Here is a 15,708-nt window from a genome sequence, read left to right on the forward strand (position 1 = left end):
TTTAGCAGTATTCAGATACGTTGTATCAATTATATCAGGCAATAAAAACCAGAGATAAAATAAATTTGAGTGGTCTTGATTACCTGATATTAATTTTCTCAATTTAGATGTAAGTGCACATTTGTATGTATAAAATTGTGCCAAAACAAATATGATTTATGTATTAGAAAAATTACTTCCAAAGAAATAATTGGGTAAACGTGCAAGCCAGAAAAACATGATTCCATAAAAGTATCACTGAATCTAACTTTGCAATAAATTCTGAGAACCGGTATGAATATGAAATTAGCACAAGAAAAAGAATCACAGCACTTCCTAATAACTGTCTAAAAGGAGGATTCCTCAAAGTGGAATCTGCCTAACTTACCTGCACAGGTGGGTAGACAAAAGAAAATGAAATGTTCTAATCTAAGAACCTTAAGAGCTTTTGAGTTCCCATTATATAGACTTTCATTAAATTTAACTACAAAGTATATTGCACAACAGAATATGCCCCTTTAGGCAATTAAGTTACCATGTATGACTTAATTAAAATAAGTTTTAAAAACCGTATCAAGCCACTTGGGTTTTAAGTTAAAAAAAATGCAGCTTATTAATATTTGTCTTCTCTCTCTGTGTGTGTCTCTGTCTCCCCCCCCATCTCTCTCTCTCTCTGTGTGTGTGTGTGTGTGTGTGTGTGTGCGTGCACATATGCACACACATGCCTTCATGTCACTCCTGACTCTTGGCAACTGCCTATCCAAGCAGTTTTCTTGACCTCATTTTTGGAAGTGGTTTGCCATTGCTTTTCCTAGAGGTGAGAAAGACTGACTGGTCTTAAATCACCCAGTTGGCTTTGTGCCTAAGATGGGACTAGAATTCAAATTCTATTTGTGATTATTCTCAATTATTAATACATAGATGGTTGCATTCAGATCTAGGAACATCTAAGGAATAAAAAGTGGGATAAAAATAAATCAATCAAACAAACAAACAAACAAACAAACAAAAATAAATAAATAAATAAATAAATAAATAATATTAATGATTTATCTATATATAATGGACTCAGTAATATGCTACTGCAAAAAGGCTGGCAAGCTGTATCTTCATCTACAAATTTTTACTAAAGAAGCAGGCTAGAAGAATGAAAAGTCTCTCCTGCCCTGCCTTTTCCCCTTCTTTCTTCCTGTAGATTATTACTATTTATCAGCATGTAGATGCAGAATTATCCATCCATCTATACAATTTTTATATTGCCCCACTCCCAATGATTCTATCAATAGCATTTTACAGATGCAAAGAAAACTGCAAAGCAGCAAGTGGGAATGGACTCAAATGTAGTGTCAAGTTACAAAGTGTCTGAGTACAAATGGAGCTGCAGAACAAGCTAACGCAATACTGGAACAGTACCTGCATTGCTATGTAAAACTATCAACAAACAAACTAGGCAGATCTTTTGCCATTTGCAGAGGTAGTGTATAACAATGCAGTATCGCCCCATTTAAGCTAGCCACAGGAGTGGCATTTGTGCCAATACCAGAGTGCCCACAGGAGTCTCCTCCTCAAGCAGCCTGAGTGAGTGGGTGGGTTCATTCCAACATGTTTGGAGCAATAGGAAAAAAAAATGTAGATAAGAAGAGAACTCCCCAGGAGGCACTCCATGTAGGAGATAAAGTGTATCTGTCTACTAAGTATCTTAAGTTGAGACAAACTGTCAAGAAGTTAGGGCCAAAGTACATAGGTCTTTACCTCATCATAAAAGTCATGAATCCAGTGAGAGTAGAGCTTAAACTATCAAGGATATTGGATAAACTGCACCCAGTATTCCATTGCAGCTTACTGAAGCCATACTGGGGATCATCAATAAACCAGTAGGGAAGGCAGCCCCAGCCCCAATAATAGTAGAGGGGAAAATGCATTATGAGGTCAAATGAATCCTCAATTTCAGAATCCAAAAAAGAAAATTGCAGTACTTAATCCAATGTGAGGGTTATCCAATGTCAGAAGCTAAATGGGTAAAAGCTCCTCAAGTAAAAGTGGATTGTTTGGTAAAGCAATTCAACACTAAGTACCCCCGGAAGCCAGGACCAGTACAAGAAATAATAATAATAATAATAATAATAATAATAATAATAATAATAATAATAATAATAATAATAATAATAATAATAATAACAACAACAACAACAACAACAATAATAATAATAATAATAATCAATAATGTGTATTCCTTTTTGTTTTCCAGGTTCACTCATCTCAGTGTGAGAGCCAAAGCTACCGAAGAAATATTTTGATGAACCAAAGTTTCTTCTCATAACAATTGCTTGGAGATTAATTGGATGATGTGACCTGAACCATCAGAGAGGGAAGGTAAGTTTTAATCTTTTAATTATCTGTTTCCCGCCATATTGCCAGAGCTAGCTTTCCTTCTATCATACCAGTATTCTATGCCTAATAAAGTTTATATTAGAGATCGCCATGTCTCCGGTGTTTTACTTTGTTGGGCTTTTTAGCCAGAACTTGGTATGTAGTTTTTTAAAAGAAAGGGAATAAAAATGACAGGTCCAAGCTCCTTCCCTTCGTTGGTTAAAATTTATTTGGAGGTAGGAGCTTCGTGTTGTTGCTGTTATTGTTAAACCTGCTTAAAGTTTGTGATTAATGGAAAAAATTGGTATCTATCATTTTATTAAACTGAAAAAGAGTACAATTAATATTCATCTTAACTCTTTAATTAGTTCATAACACTGTATGAACAAACAAAATAGCTAACCTAATAGAGAACAGGTGGAAAAGGAAAAATAATTATAGACACTTGCTGATGCTATAGATAGGAAACACATAGAGTAAAACACAGTACAAGTTAATATAGAATTCATAGAAATATAGGGAGAGATGTAATTCATATTATTACAGATAAACAGAAGTTTTAGAAAATATATGAGTATTCCTCATTTTCTTTCAGAAGAAATTGTTACTTTGTAAATTTTAAATAAAGTTTTCTGAGAAAAATCCTTTTCATCGCATTCTTAATGTCCTTGTTTCTAAATGTATAAATCAAAGGGTTTAACATGGGAGTGATAATGCTATAAAACACAAAATGAGTCGGTCTTTCTCTAATGAGTATGTTGATATTGGCCGGACAAAGGTGAAAATGGAGCTTCCGTAATACAATATGACAATAGTTAGGTGTGAGGTGCAAGTGGAGAATGCTTTGATCCTCCCTTCATTGGATTGTATCTTCATGATAGTGGAGATGATATAAATGTAAGAAAGAAGAATGCAAACAAATGGAGTCCATCCTATGAAGATCCCAACCACAAATAAGATGATCTCATTTAAAGTTTTGTCTCCACATGAAAGCATTAGAAGGGGAGGAATATCACAGAAGAAATAATTGATGTGATTGGCCCCACAGAATGGTAGACAGAATGTGAAATAAGTGTGAAGAGCTGAATTGAGAAAGCCACTTGCCCAGCAGGCACCAGACAATTGGAGACAAAAGGCTCTTCTCATAATGGAAGTGTAGTTCAAAGGTTGGCAGGTAGCTGCAAAGCGATCATAGGCCATTGTAGCTAGTAGGATGCATTCAGTGCCCACAAAAGACAGAAAAAAATAGAACTGAGTTACACATCCAGCATAGGTGATACTCTTCTTTTGTGCCATGAGGTGTACAAGTATCTGAGGAACATTAGTGATGGTATAACAGATATCCGGAAAAGAGAGATTTCCTAAGAAGAAGTACATGGGAGTATGAAGCTGTGGGTCCAGGCAAGCAACAGTGAGAATGGAGATATTCCCTACCAGAGTAAGATATATGTGGCAAGAAAGATAAAGAAAAGCATCAGCTGTAGTTTCTGGAGACCAGAGAAGCCCAAGATAAGGAATTCATTTGGAACAGATTCATTCATCATTGTGTCAGAAGTTAGTCTTTTATTTTTTTTAATCAGAATAAGAATGCTCACCTGATGATCAGAAAATCTACCAAGCTGTCACCATTCAATACATAGAATCTCACATCTCTCCAGTCACATAATGTAATCTGCATCCTCACTTTTTACTTGCTTTATCAAAAAAAATCATCTTACAATGCTATCACAATGTGCTTGTTCATGTTCATATGCTTATTTTGCAACAAATAGGAAAAGCAGTTTGACATCACTTAATCCATTGTATCACAATAATTCACATTGTTTTTTTAATTGTGGTCTGTTGAATAAGCTACATTTCACAATCAGCACACAGCATTCTAAATTAAAAGTTGTGAAGTTACTTTATCTTTTAATGAAGTGACTGCAGGTCCCGGTGCTCTGTTCAGTTTTTTTAGACATCCTTCTTTTTCTCTTTCCTCTCTTTCTTTCTTTTTCCTCTCTCTCTCTCTCTTTCTTTCCTCTCTCTTTCTCTTTCCTCTCTCTCTTTCCTCTCTCTTTCTCTGTCTCCTTCCTCTCCCTCTCTCTTTCTCTTTCCTCTCACTCTCTTTCTCTCTTTCCTTTCCCTCTCTCTCTTTCCCTCTCTCTCTCTTCCCTCTCTCTCTTTCCTCTCCCTCTGTTTCTCTCTTTCTTCCTCTCTCTTTCTCTCTCTCTTTCTCTTTCCTCTAACTTCCTTTCTCTCTTTCCTTTCCCCCCTCTCTTTCCTCTCCCCCCTCTCTTTCTCTCTCTCTTTCCTCTCTCTCTCTCTCTCTCTCTCTCTCTCTCTCTCTCTCTCTCTCTCTCTCTCTCTCTCTCTCTCTCTCCTCTCTCTCTTTCTATCTTTCCTCTCCCTTCAAGATCTCTGGTTGCCCCTTTCAGTGACTCTGGGTAGCTTACAGTTTAGAAAGAATTTGGGCAAGCGGTGTTTTGAAGGTCAGGCCGGGGCTCAGTCGGGCCCTCGCGGGGCGCAATAAGGGGTGGCTCCGCACAGTCCCGGGTATCTGACTCATAGAGGAAGCCAGTGGGGGCCCAACAATTAGTGGGCCCACCAGGAGGCGGCTGACATGGACACCCCTGCGGCGGTCAGGCAGCCCCCGAGCTCCCCGCTGAGCTGGACGGGATTCCTGCCCAGCCGTCCACGGGGTGGAGCGGCTCCCTTGCCAGAGCCGCTTGGCCTCACTGGCCGGCCGGCCTACACAAGGGTGAGCTGTTCCAGTCTAGGCAGCAGGAAAGGAAGCACGCTGCGATTTGCACAGCCCCAGTCCCGGTCCAGAGGACCGCCCTTGCCCCAGTGATTGGGGGCTGTGAGGGGAAAGCCCCTTTCGATGCCCGGAAAGCAGTGGTTCCTCACCTGCTCTGAGTGTGGGAAAATTGGCAGAGGTCCCGGGAAGGCCAAGCGTAGGTGGGCAAGAGGCAGCAAAAGGTGCCCGGGGCAACATGGACTGGCCCAGAGAGACACATGGCCGGCTCGGCTGCCAGGGAATGGCCCAGGGACGGCCCAGGGAGCGATGGCCCCGATGGCCACTGCCCCAGCCTGGACTGCCGCCTGGCCCGGCACGGGGAGACACGTGGCTAGCTTGACTGCCTGGGGACAGCCCAGGGAGCAATGCCCCCACAGGGACTGCCACCTGGCCCAGCCCCGGGAAACACATGGCCAGCTTGGCTGCCCAGGGAGAGGCCGGGGGACAGCCCGGCCCGGGGACACACATGGCTGACTCGGCTGCCTAGGGATGGCCCAGGGAGCGATGCCCTCGCCAGCAACCGGCCCAGCTGGGACTGCCTTCTGGCCCGGCCCATGGAGATGCATGGCCGGCTTGGCTGCTGAGGGAGTGGCCCGGAGTGGCCTAGGGATCAATGCCCCCACTGGTCACCACCCCAGCCGGGACTGCTGCCCGGCCTGGCCCGGGGAAATGTGTGCCTGGCTTGGCTGCTGAGGGAGTGGCCCGGGGATGGCCCAGGGATTGATAGCCCCACCGGCCGCAACCCCAGCTGGGAATGCTGCCAGGCCTGGCCCGGGGAAATGCGTGGCTGGCTTGGCTACTGAGGGATTGGCCCGGGGATGGCCCAGGGATTGATGCCCCCACCGGCCGCCACCCCAGCTGGGACTGCCACCTGGCCTGGCCCGGGGAAATGCATGGGCGGCTCGGCTGCCCAGGGAGACACGTGGCAAGCTTGCTGCCCAGGGAGCGGCCCAGGGACAGCCCAGGGAGCGATGCCCCCACCGGACGCCACCCCATCTGGGACTGCTGCCTGGCCTGGCCCAGGGAAACATGTGGATGGCTTAGCTGCTGAGAGAATGGCCTGGGGGCAGCCCAAGGATTGATGCCCCCACCGGCCGCCGCCCCAGTCTGGCCCAGGGAGACACGGCTGCTGAGGGATTGGCCCGGGGATGGCCCAGGGATTGATGCCCCCACCGGCCGCCGCCCCAGTCTGGCCCAGGGAGACACGGCTGCTGAGGGAGTGGCCTGGGGATGGCCCAGGGATCGATGCCCCCACCGACTGCCGGCCCAGCCGGGACTGTCGCTAGCCCGACCCGGGGAAATGTGTGGCCGGTTTGGCTGCCTGGGGATGGCCAAGGGATCGATGCCCCCGCCGGTCGCCACCCCAGCTGGAACTGCCATCCGGCCTGGCCCGGGGTGACACATGGTGGCTAGGCTGCTGAGGGAGTGGCCTGTGGATGGCCCAGTGATTGATGCCAGCCGCCAGCCATGCTGGCCAGAGCCCCAGCCAGGACTGCCACCCAGCCCGGCCCGAGGAGAAGCGTGTCTGCCTTGGCTGCTGAGGGAGTAGCCCTGGGACAGCCCAGGGAGCGACGACCCTGCCGGTTGCTGGCCCAGCTGGAACTGCCACTCGGCCTGGCCCGGGGAGACACGTGGCCAGCTTGCTGCCCAGGGAGCGGCCCAGGGACAGCCCAGGGAGTGATGCCCCTGCCGGCCACTGCCCCAGCCAGGACTGCCACCCGGCCCAGGCCGGGCACACACGTGGCTGGCTCGGCTGCCTGGGGATGGCCCAGGGAGCGATGCACTCTCCGGCCACTGGCCCTGCCGGGACTGCCTTCTGGCATGGCCCGTGGAGATGTGTGGCCGGCTCGGCTGCTGAGGGAGCAGCCCGAGGCATCCCAGGAATCAGTGCCCCCACCTGTCACTGGCTGCCGCCCCAGTCAAGACTGCTGCCCAGCCTGGCCCAGGGAAACACGTGACCGGCTCGGCTGCTGAGGGAGTGGCCTGGGGACGGCCCAGGGATCGATGCCCCTGCCGGCCGCTGGCCCTGCCAGGACTGCCACCCAGCCCGACCTGGGGCAACATGTGGCCAGTTTGGCTGCCTGGGGATGGCCAAGGGATCGATGCCCCCACAGGTCACTGCCCCAGCTGGGACTGCCACCCAGCCTGGCCCGGGGAGACACATGGCTGGCTAGGCTTCTGAGGGAGTGGCCCATGGATGGCCCAGGGATCGATGCCCCTGCCGGCTGCCAGCCACACTGGCCGCCGCCCCAGCCAGAACTGCCGCCCGGCCCAGCCCGAGGAGACGTGTGTCTGGCTTGGCTGCTGAGGGAGTGGCCTGGGGACAGCCCAGGGAGCGATGCCCCTGCCGGCTGCCAGCCCAGCTGGGTCTACCACCCGGCCCGGCCCAGGGAGACACGTGGCTGGCTTGGCTGCCGGGATATGCCCCAGTGAGTGATGCTCCCGCCGGCCATCAGCCCAGCTGGGACTGCCACCTGTCCTGGCCCGGGGAGACTCATGGCTGGCTCGGCTGCTGAGGGAGTGGCCCGGGGACAGCCCAGGGATTGATTTCCCCATCAGCTGCCACCCAGCTGGGACTGCCACCCAGCGTGTGGCCAGTTCGGCTGCCTGGGGACTGCCCTGGGATCGATACACCCACTGGCCACCAGTCCATCCAAGACTACCACTCGACCTGGCCCGGGGAGACACATGGCCGGCTTGGCTGCTGAGGGAGTGGCCCTTGGACGGCCCAGGGATCAAAGACCCTGCTGGCCGCTGGCCCCACCGGCTGCTGGCCCAGCCGGGAGTGCCGCCCAGCTCGGCCTGAAGAGATGCGTGGCTGGCTCAGCTACTCAGTGAGTGGCCCGGGGACAGCCCAGGGAGCAATGCACCAGCCGAGACTGCCACCTGCTACAGGTAAGCCAGGGGGCATGCTATCTGCCCCACGGCCACTTTGTGGCAGTGCTCCACGTACTCTGAGCCCCCTCCCCCCACCACTGACCCTTTGTCTCTGGTTCTGCTTGGCCAACGGTCACGCAGGCTGGGCATCACAGGGGCTGCTCTCCCTTGGGGCTGTGGCTTGCGGGAAGGCTGGCCCGGTCAGTGGAGGCTCTGACGGCCGCTCTTAGCAGGGATCCTGGGGCTTCCCCACGTGGCTCCCCAGCCATGTGCGCCTCGGACAGGGCTTGCCTGGGAAAGGGACTTCCTGGCTGCCTTTCTCCCAGGGGGCGGGGCACCCGGGCACAGGGCCAATCAGGAGCCCTGCGTGGGGTTAACTCTGCATGAGAGAGAGAGGGGGGAAAGCACAAGTGCCCCCCCTCTCTCCTTTCTCTCTCTGCAAATGGCGGAGGAGGCTCCAGAGCCGCAGGGGATGGTAAGAAATATCTGACAGTTCCTGTTTAAAATGAGCTGTTAAGTTTTTATTTTCATGCCAGCTTTAATTCTTTAATATTCCATTCTTATTGCATTCAAAGACCAACCTTCCATGCAAAGTAATCCACAATTTAAATATATTTATTTAATCATACAGAATAACAACAACAACACTATTGGAAGGGACCTTTGAGGTCATCTAGTCCAATCCCCTTCTAGTCCAAAGCCAGTCTCTGCTTAAAAACTTCCAGTGTTGGAGCATTCACAACTTCTGGAGGCAGGTTCTTCCACTGATTAATTGTTCTAACTGTCAGGAAATTTCTACTTAGTTCTAGGTTGCTTCTCTCTTTAGTTAGTTTCCAGCTGTTGCTTCTTGTCCTGTCTTCAGATGCTTTGGAGAATAGCTTGACTCCCTCTTCTTTGGGGCAGCCCCTGAGATATTGGAACATTGCTATCATGTCACCCCTCCTCCTTCTCTTCATTAAACTAGACATACCCAATTCCAGCAACCGTTCCTTATATGTTTCAGCCTCCAGACTCCTAATCATCTTTGTTGCTCTTCTCTATACTTTTTCTAGAGCCTCAACATCTTTTTTACATCGTGGTAAACAAAACTGGATGAAATATTTTTCATACTTCTCATCATTGTAACTCCATACATTTCTGTGAAAATATGCAATATTTCTTTTCAGTCTCTTTCAAGCAGATTCTGTATAATCTTCCTTATATCTACTTTATTTACATTCTCATGGCAGATCAATATACTTGGGCACACTTTTTCATATAAGACTCATATTTTCTATTCCTGCAGTCATTCTACTTTGCTCTAATTTCTGTCATTTCTTCACTATTCATCCATTTTCATTGTTTTACAAGATCCACTCTAAAGCTTTCAAGACACCCCTGCCCCATAATAGAAAATAGTGTTAACTATTATGTGAATTTTAGTGTGCAGGTTTAAGATAATCCCAACATAGTCACATGTTCTGATAATTGATCCAATGGGAAATAAATTCCCAATCGAAATAATACTTAATTCTGTTTTATTTTGAAAATACCAACTCTCTTAAGTAATAATTGTTCTGGTGTTTTCCCCACGAAGGTACTTCTTTTTTCCTCTCTCTGTTTCTCACTCTCTCTCTCATCAATCCTTTTTTTTTAAAAAAAATATTCCCTCTATATGTACAAATAATATTTATTTCTACAAAGCTGAGCCCATGCTAGTCCAAAAAGAGAATGATGAAGTAGGTAAGGATAAGATTTGTCTGTTTTCTATTATGATTCAAAGTACAAAAACAACTGCATTTCTTATAGAATGTTACCTTTTTAACCAATATAGCATCATTCTGAGTTTTAAAATATTATTCCATTTGTCTGAAATGGTATAGGGTTTCCTGTCTGAGCTGGGGGTTGGACTAGATGACCTCCAAAGTCACTCCCAACTACTACTACTACTACTACTACTACTACTACTACTACTACTGCTGCTGCTGCTGCTGCTGCTGCTGCTGCTACTACTACTACTACTAATTATTATTATTATTATTATTATTATTATTATTATTATTATTATTATTATTATTATTATTATTATTATTATTTTCAGGTAGAGGTGTAAATTGCAGGAGCATTCATATGACACTTGTTTTGCACTCCTTGAAGAGAATCCTGGAAAAGGCACATTGGGTTTAAGAAGTTGCAGACAGTTTCTATGCTGCATTCAAATACAATCACACTGACTGATTGAACAAGATTAAAATGATAATACTAGTTCAAGCTAAAAGTGTCAGTAGTCCATTTCTAAAAAAAATCTGAAAGAAGCTTATAATGCAAGTAGTACCATGCCTTGTACTCCATACTTTACAAGAAAAAAAAAAAGATACAGGGAATCATTTCTCCACTAAAATATCTAAGAAAATCTGTAGGCAACCATATACAGTATATTTAAATACAACTTTGAATATTAGCTTTAGCCTAACTTTATGCCAAATTAGCTTCTTTTCAATTCAATTCCACATGTGTTCATTTATAGATCAATTTATCCTATTACTTCATATTTGTGAAATTGTGAAAATGTATTTAAATATACATTTAACGATATATTTTTTACATTGTCAAAACATACAAACTATATTTTTCTAAGCATAAAGTAAAAGCTCTTTGGAATCAAGATTAGATTCTGAATTCATGGACACATCCATGTAGTTCTGTAGGTAATAATATGGATACAATTTGCCATACCTTTCCCCTGGGATGCTTTTTGATTTTCTGGTCTATCCTATAGTTCCAGTGGGTAGTCTCCCAATCAAGTAATAACCTGAATCTGCTTAGCTTCCCAGCCTATACAAAATTGGTCAAATGCTCCTTATTTTTAAAAACTTGTCTCTCAAAAATGACATATTGTGACATATCGTGACTTTTTCCCCATAGCCAGCAATAGGGTGGGTGCGTTTTTGGCATGACGGCCGGCAGTTTGACACCCCTGCTTTAGAAGGTAAACTTAAGCATTACAACCTTGTAATCTAATGCCAGTTAAATAGAAATATAAGTTGTTAACAAAAGTGGCCTCATTTGCAGTGTGCAGCCTAGTTTTATTTTGCAGCAAAACCAGTTTGTGTTCATGAAATTAAAATTGTTCCATTAGCCTAATGAGCTGTGGAGGTGGAGTGGATAGACTGCAATACTGTAGACTACTTCTGCTGACTGCCAGTTACCAGCAGTTCAGCAATTCAATTCCCACTCACTCAAGGTTGACTCAGCCTTCCCTGCCTCCGAGGTTGGTAAAATGAGGATCCAATTTTTTTTTTTTTTGGGGGGGGGGGCAATATTCTGACTCTGTAAACTGCTTAGAGAGGGCTGTAAAGCACTGTGGAGTAGTATATAAGTCTAAGTGCTATTGCTTCTCTCTCTCTCTCTCTCTCTCTCTGATTTTGATTTTGATTTTGATTTTATTAAATTTATACCCCGCCCTTCTCCCGGAGGACTCAGGGCGGCTTACAGCCAGTTTAAAACAATGATATAATACAATACAAAATTTAAAAAGATTAAAAATAACTATTTAAATTTGGCCGCTTCTACTAAAAATTTAATTTAAAACCCCTTTAAAATACCCCTAGGCCAGTCCTGCCTGCTGAAATAACCAGGTCTTAAGGGCGCGGCGGAAGGAGGGGAGATCCGGGATCACCGGGATCTCTCTCTCTCTCTCTCATCTATTTATCATCTATCTATCTCTAGCAAGCTACCTATTTAAAAATTTTTTTTTAAAAAATCAATAAACTTTTTTTTCAGATTACCATCTCATTGAGGCAAGATGGATGAACTTACAATAGTTATAGGAGCACAGTTGGAACACGTAAAGATCAAGCTGGAAACAAAGATTCATGGACAAAAGCTAACTATGTGATTGCTAGGACTTGGTGCCACATAATCAATTAATTAATGTCACTTAGAAATGTTCCATGGAAAACAAAACTGCTATGACTGAATTTCTTCTGTTGGGATTCTCTGGTGATCCAACATTCCAAGTTTTCTTGTTCCTGGTTTTTTTATCAATCTACTTAATAACTTTAGTAGGTAATATGGTAATCATATTGGTAATAAGGGCTGACCCTCAACTACACATTCCAATGTATTTCTTTCTTGTTAACTTATCTTTTATAGACATCTGCTATTCTTCTGTAACAGTTCCCAAAATCCTACAGAATCTCCTGGCTACTAAAAAGACAATTACTGTCTGTGGCTGCATAGCTCAGATCTTTTTCTTTATTTTCATGGTTGGAACAGAGATCTTCTTACTTTCAGCAATGGCATATGATCGTTATGCTGCTATATGTAATCCACTGAGATACAGCACCATTATCAACCACCGCTTATGTATCCAAATGGTACTGTTTGCATGGCTGTCAGGTTTCCTGGATTCTCTTGTCAATACCCTTTTTTTAACTGACTTACACTTCTGTGGTCCCAATAACATTACCCATTTCAGCTGTGAGTTACCTCTGCTATTGCAGCTGTCTTGCACTAGTACTTTTGCCAATGAAATGGTCATTCTTACCTTTAGCATGCCACTAGGATTTGCTGCCCTTCTTCTAATTATAGCTTCCTATGTTCATATTGTTGGTTCCATTCTCAAGATAAATTCTGCAGAAGGAAGGCAGAAGCTATTCTCTACTTGTGCTTCCCACCTCACAGTAGTTTTCCTGTTTTGTGGGACTGCTTTAATTAGATACATGAAACCTGCCTCTGGCTATTCAGACACCGTGGACAAGTTAGCATCAATCCAGTACAGTATCCTAACCCCCATGTTAAACCCCATTATATACGGTCTGAAAAACAAAGATGTAAAAAATGCTCTGAAGAAGCTTTTTAGAAAGTGACTTCAAAAAGGCCCTTGAACTTACTGAATTTTGAGATTACCTGCATGAAGAAAGAGAATGCATTAAGGCAGAAATAACAAGATTGGCGACTACGATATGGGATGCCTCATTAAATTACTAACTGAAGTTGTCACTTTCGTCTACAATTTTATCCATACCCTTTAAATTACAGGATGGAGTTCAACCTGTTTGAAACAGATTGTACTCCTAGGACTTTCATCTCGTCACTTACTGTTTATGACTTCAACCAAATAATAGTGATATTCAAGCAGAGCTTATTTGATATAGAATGCCATATTCATTAATACCATATGTGTTAAGACTTCATGGCTGATAGTTTAAGATACATCATAACTCCAATTGCATTTCTTTTGGAGCTGGATGAGTCAGAGAAAGGCATTCTCACCTAACACAAGGTTCTTTGGTACTCCCATATATATATGGAATTTTACAATCTGACCTGTTAGCAGACCTGAGCCATTATAGCTAGCATGCTAATCAGCTTTTCTGCTTTTAGCAGAGTACAAGCTATAGAGAATGTCATCCTCGATTGTCAATTTTATAGGACCTCTGCAGAACCCTATTGACTCTGCTTGACTTATATGATTTAATACCCAACAGTATGAAAAGTTTCTGATATCTGATCCAGAATCCTGTAACAATGCATAACATGGCCATGTGCTGTACACCTGCTTATCAAAAACGGCATTGACAAAGTGTTGCAGCGATATTTACAACAAACTCTTATGAACTTTGGAAATGATGTGCAATTGTTGGGAAAGTTCCCAATTAAAAACCTAAGAAAAGATTTCATTATTAATAACAAAATCAGGATATTTGACCCTGGACTCAAAAATAATAATTGGGGTGATTTGTGATAAAAAAGAAACCGTGTAGACTTTCTATGAATAAATTACAATAATAAACTGTTAACAAAGTGCTTTGAATTTTTACTTTGCTGTTGTTGAACCTGTTAACTTTTTTTCCCACATATATAATATCTGACAGGTCAATTGGGCTGCAAATAGATGTACAATTTTATAAATTTTAGACTTGCTCTGCAAGGGGAGAAGCTATAACTGTTGCAATAGTTTTGTCAGTGTTCAACTAGGAGGGATAATATGTGTTTATGTCCTTTGTTTATTTCTTTTTTTAAAAAATCATACATTTTTTCAATATTTTTGTTTAGTTTTGTTTTCTCTCTGTTTTAATTTTTTTTCTTTTTGGATTTTGGGTTTTAATCTGTTGAATAAAATAAAATTGTATTTTTTAAAAAATGAATTCCTTCGGTTCAGTTTCATCCCAAGTAATTGCATAATGCTTATTTTTAAAATTAATTTTAGTCTGGTGGAGACTTTTTGTTTAGTTCTCTTCATTATTATTATTATTATTACTTTCAATAATATCTTTGCATTTTATTTTTCTTTTTTAATCTCAGGAACTTGATTTCTTTGACTACATTCTACAGCGATCTTCATATTTGTGAAATTATGAAAATGTATTTCAGTATACATTTAATGATGTATTTTTAGATTATCAAAACATACAAACTATATTTGTTCTCAGCATAAAGTAAAAGCTCTTTGGAATCAAGATTAGATTCTGAATTCATGGACATATCCATGCAGTTCTTTAGGCAATAATATGGATGCAATTTTCCATAGCTTTCCCCTGGGATGCTTTTTGACTTTCTGGTCTATCCTATAGTTCCAGTGATTTCTGACAGTCTCTTAGTCAAGTAAAAACAAGTCCTGAATCTGCTTAGCTTCCCAGCCTATAGAAAGTTACTCAGATGCTCCTACTTATTCTTTAAAACTTGTGTCTAAAAATGACATATCTTAATGCTACTGTGGAATATTTTTAATTGAAAATTGTGGTTCAAATTGCAGAAAGTGAAAAATATGATTAAAGGAAAGATCTGAGTGTTTTGAAATGAAGATCTCTCTCTCTCTCTCTGTGTTTGTGTGTCTCTTTCATGTACCTATCTCTATCTTTTTAAAATGAATAACTATAATACATAATTCATGTTTAGAGAATCAATTGATATTTTGCCAGATTGCCATTCCATTGAGCCAAGATGGATGGATTTAATTACAATGATTACACTAGTCTACAAATTTTGGGAAATTATCGATCTGCGAGATAAAACGTGTTAATGTTTACATATTTTGATTAGATGAATTAGAAAACAGGTGATAAAAGTGTTGGTTGGCTAAAGTTTTCAAGATATTTCACAATAAAGATTTATACACAGGAAAGTATATTTGCCTACAAGAGAGGGAGGTGTACAATGATCATGATGCCTCGTAACCTCTCAACAAAGCACGGTAGAACAATGAAAATGGTACCACATGGAAGTGTATAAATTTATCTTCACTTTGAGACTAAAAATTATTACCTAACTGTAATTTATTGTTCTTTTATTCCAAGGTACATTTGTCTTGGCCAGTTCTACACATCATATAGTTACATCTGGTGGCTTGTGAAAGTGTTATTGCCTAACATTTCCAAGGAACAGTTGTGTGATATTTTTCCTTGGAAGCCAATGTGCCACAAAACTGGGTAAACAGTGCAGATTACTTCTGCTACATCTGTGGCAAGGTTACATTTGCATCTCAAAAGTGAAGTATGACAGCAGTGGTTTAAAAGGCATACCATGTATATTTTGGATGCAAAATAGGGGATCAGGACAAGAGTTCGACCTCTCATTATTGTTGCATTACATGTGCAACTTATCTGCATCATTGGCTAAACAAGAAAAAAAAAGTCCATGCCTTTTGCAGTCCCAATGGTGTGGAGGGAACCCACCAGTCATAGTAGCAACTGCTCTTTTCACATGGTTCCCCCAGTTGC

The 15,708-nt window shown here is 43.1% G+C and overlaps 1 protein-coding gene and 1 pseudogene across 1 annotated transcript; one reads left to right on the plus strand and one right to left on the minus strand.

The window, feature by feature from the left end:
- Nucleotides 1-2,953: 2,953 nt before the first annotated feature.
- LOC107282322 lies at nt 2,954-3,893 on the minus strand (annotated as a pseudogene).
- Nucleotides 3,894-11,937: 8,044 nt separating this feature from the next.
- LOC107282425 (olfactory receptor 5V1-like) lies at nt 11,938-12,855 on the plus strand. Its single transcript, XM_015810203.1, has one exon. The coding sequence runs from the start codon at nt 11,938-11,940 to the stop codon at nt 12,853-12,855; it is 918 nt and encodes a 305-aa protein (XP_015665689.1).
- Nucleotides 12,856-15,708: the final 2,853 nt, after the last annotated feature.

The sequence above is a fragment of the Protobothrops mucrosquamatus genome, unplaced genomic scaffold, assembly GCF_001527695.2.
Source record: "Protobothrops mucrosquamatus isolate PMUCROS unplaced genomic scaffold, P.Mucros_1.0 scaffold7, whole genome shotgun sequence".
NCBI lineage: Eukaryota > Metazoa > Chordata > Lepidosauria > Squamata > Viperidae > Protobothrops > Protobothrops mucrosquamatus.

What these genes read in the sequence shown, in the direction of transcription:
- LOC107282425 (XM_015810203.1), top strand. Translation starts at nt 11,938, where the DNA reads ATGGAAAACAAAACTGCTATGACTGAATTTCTTCTGTTGGGATTCTCT.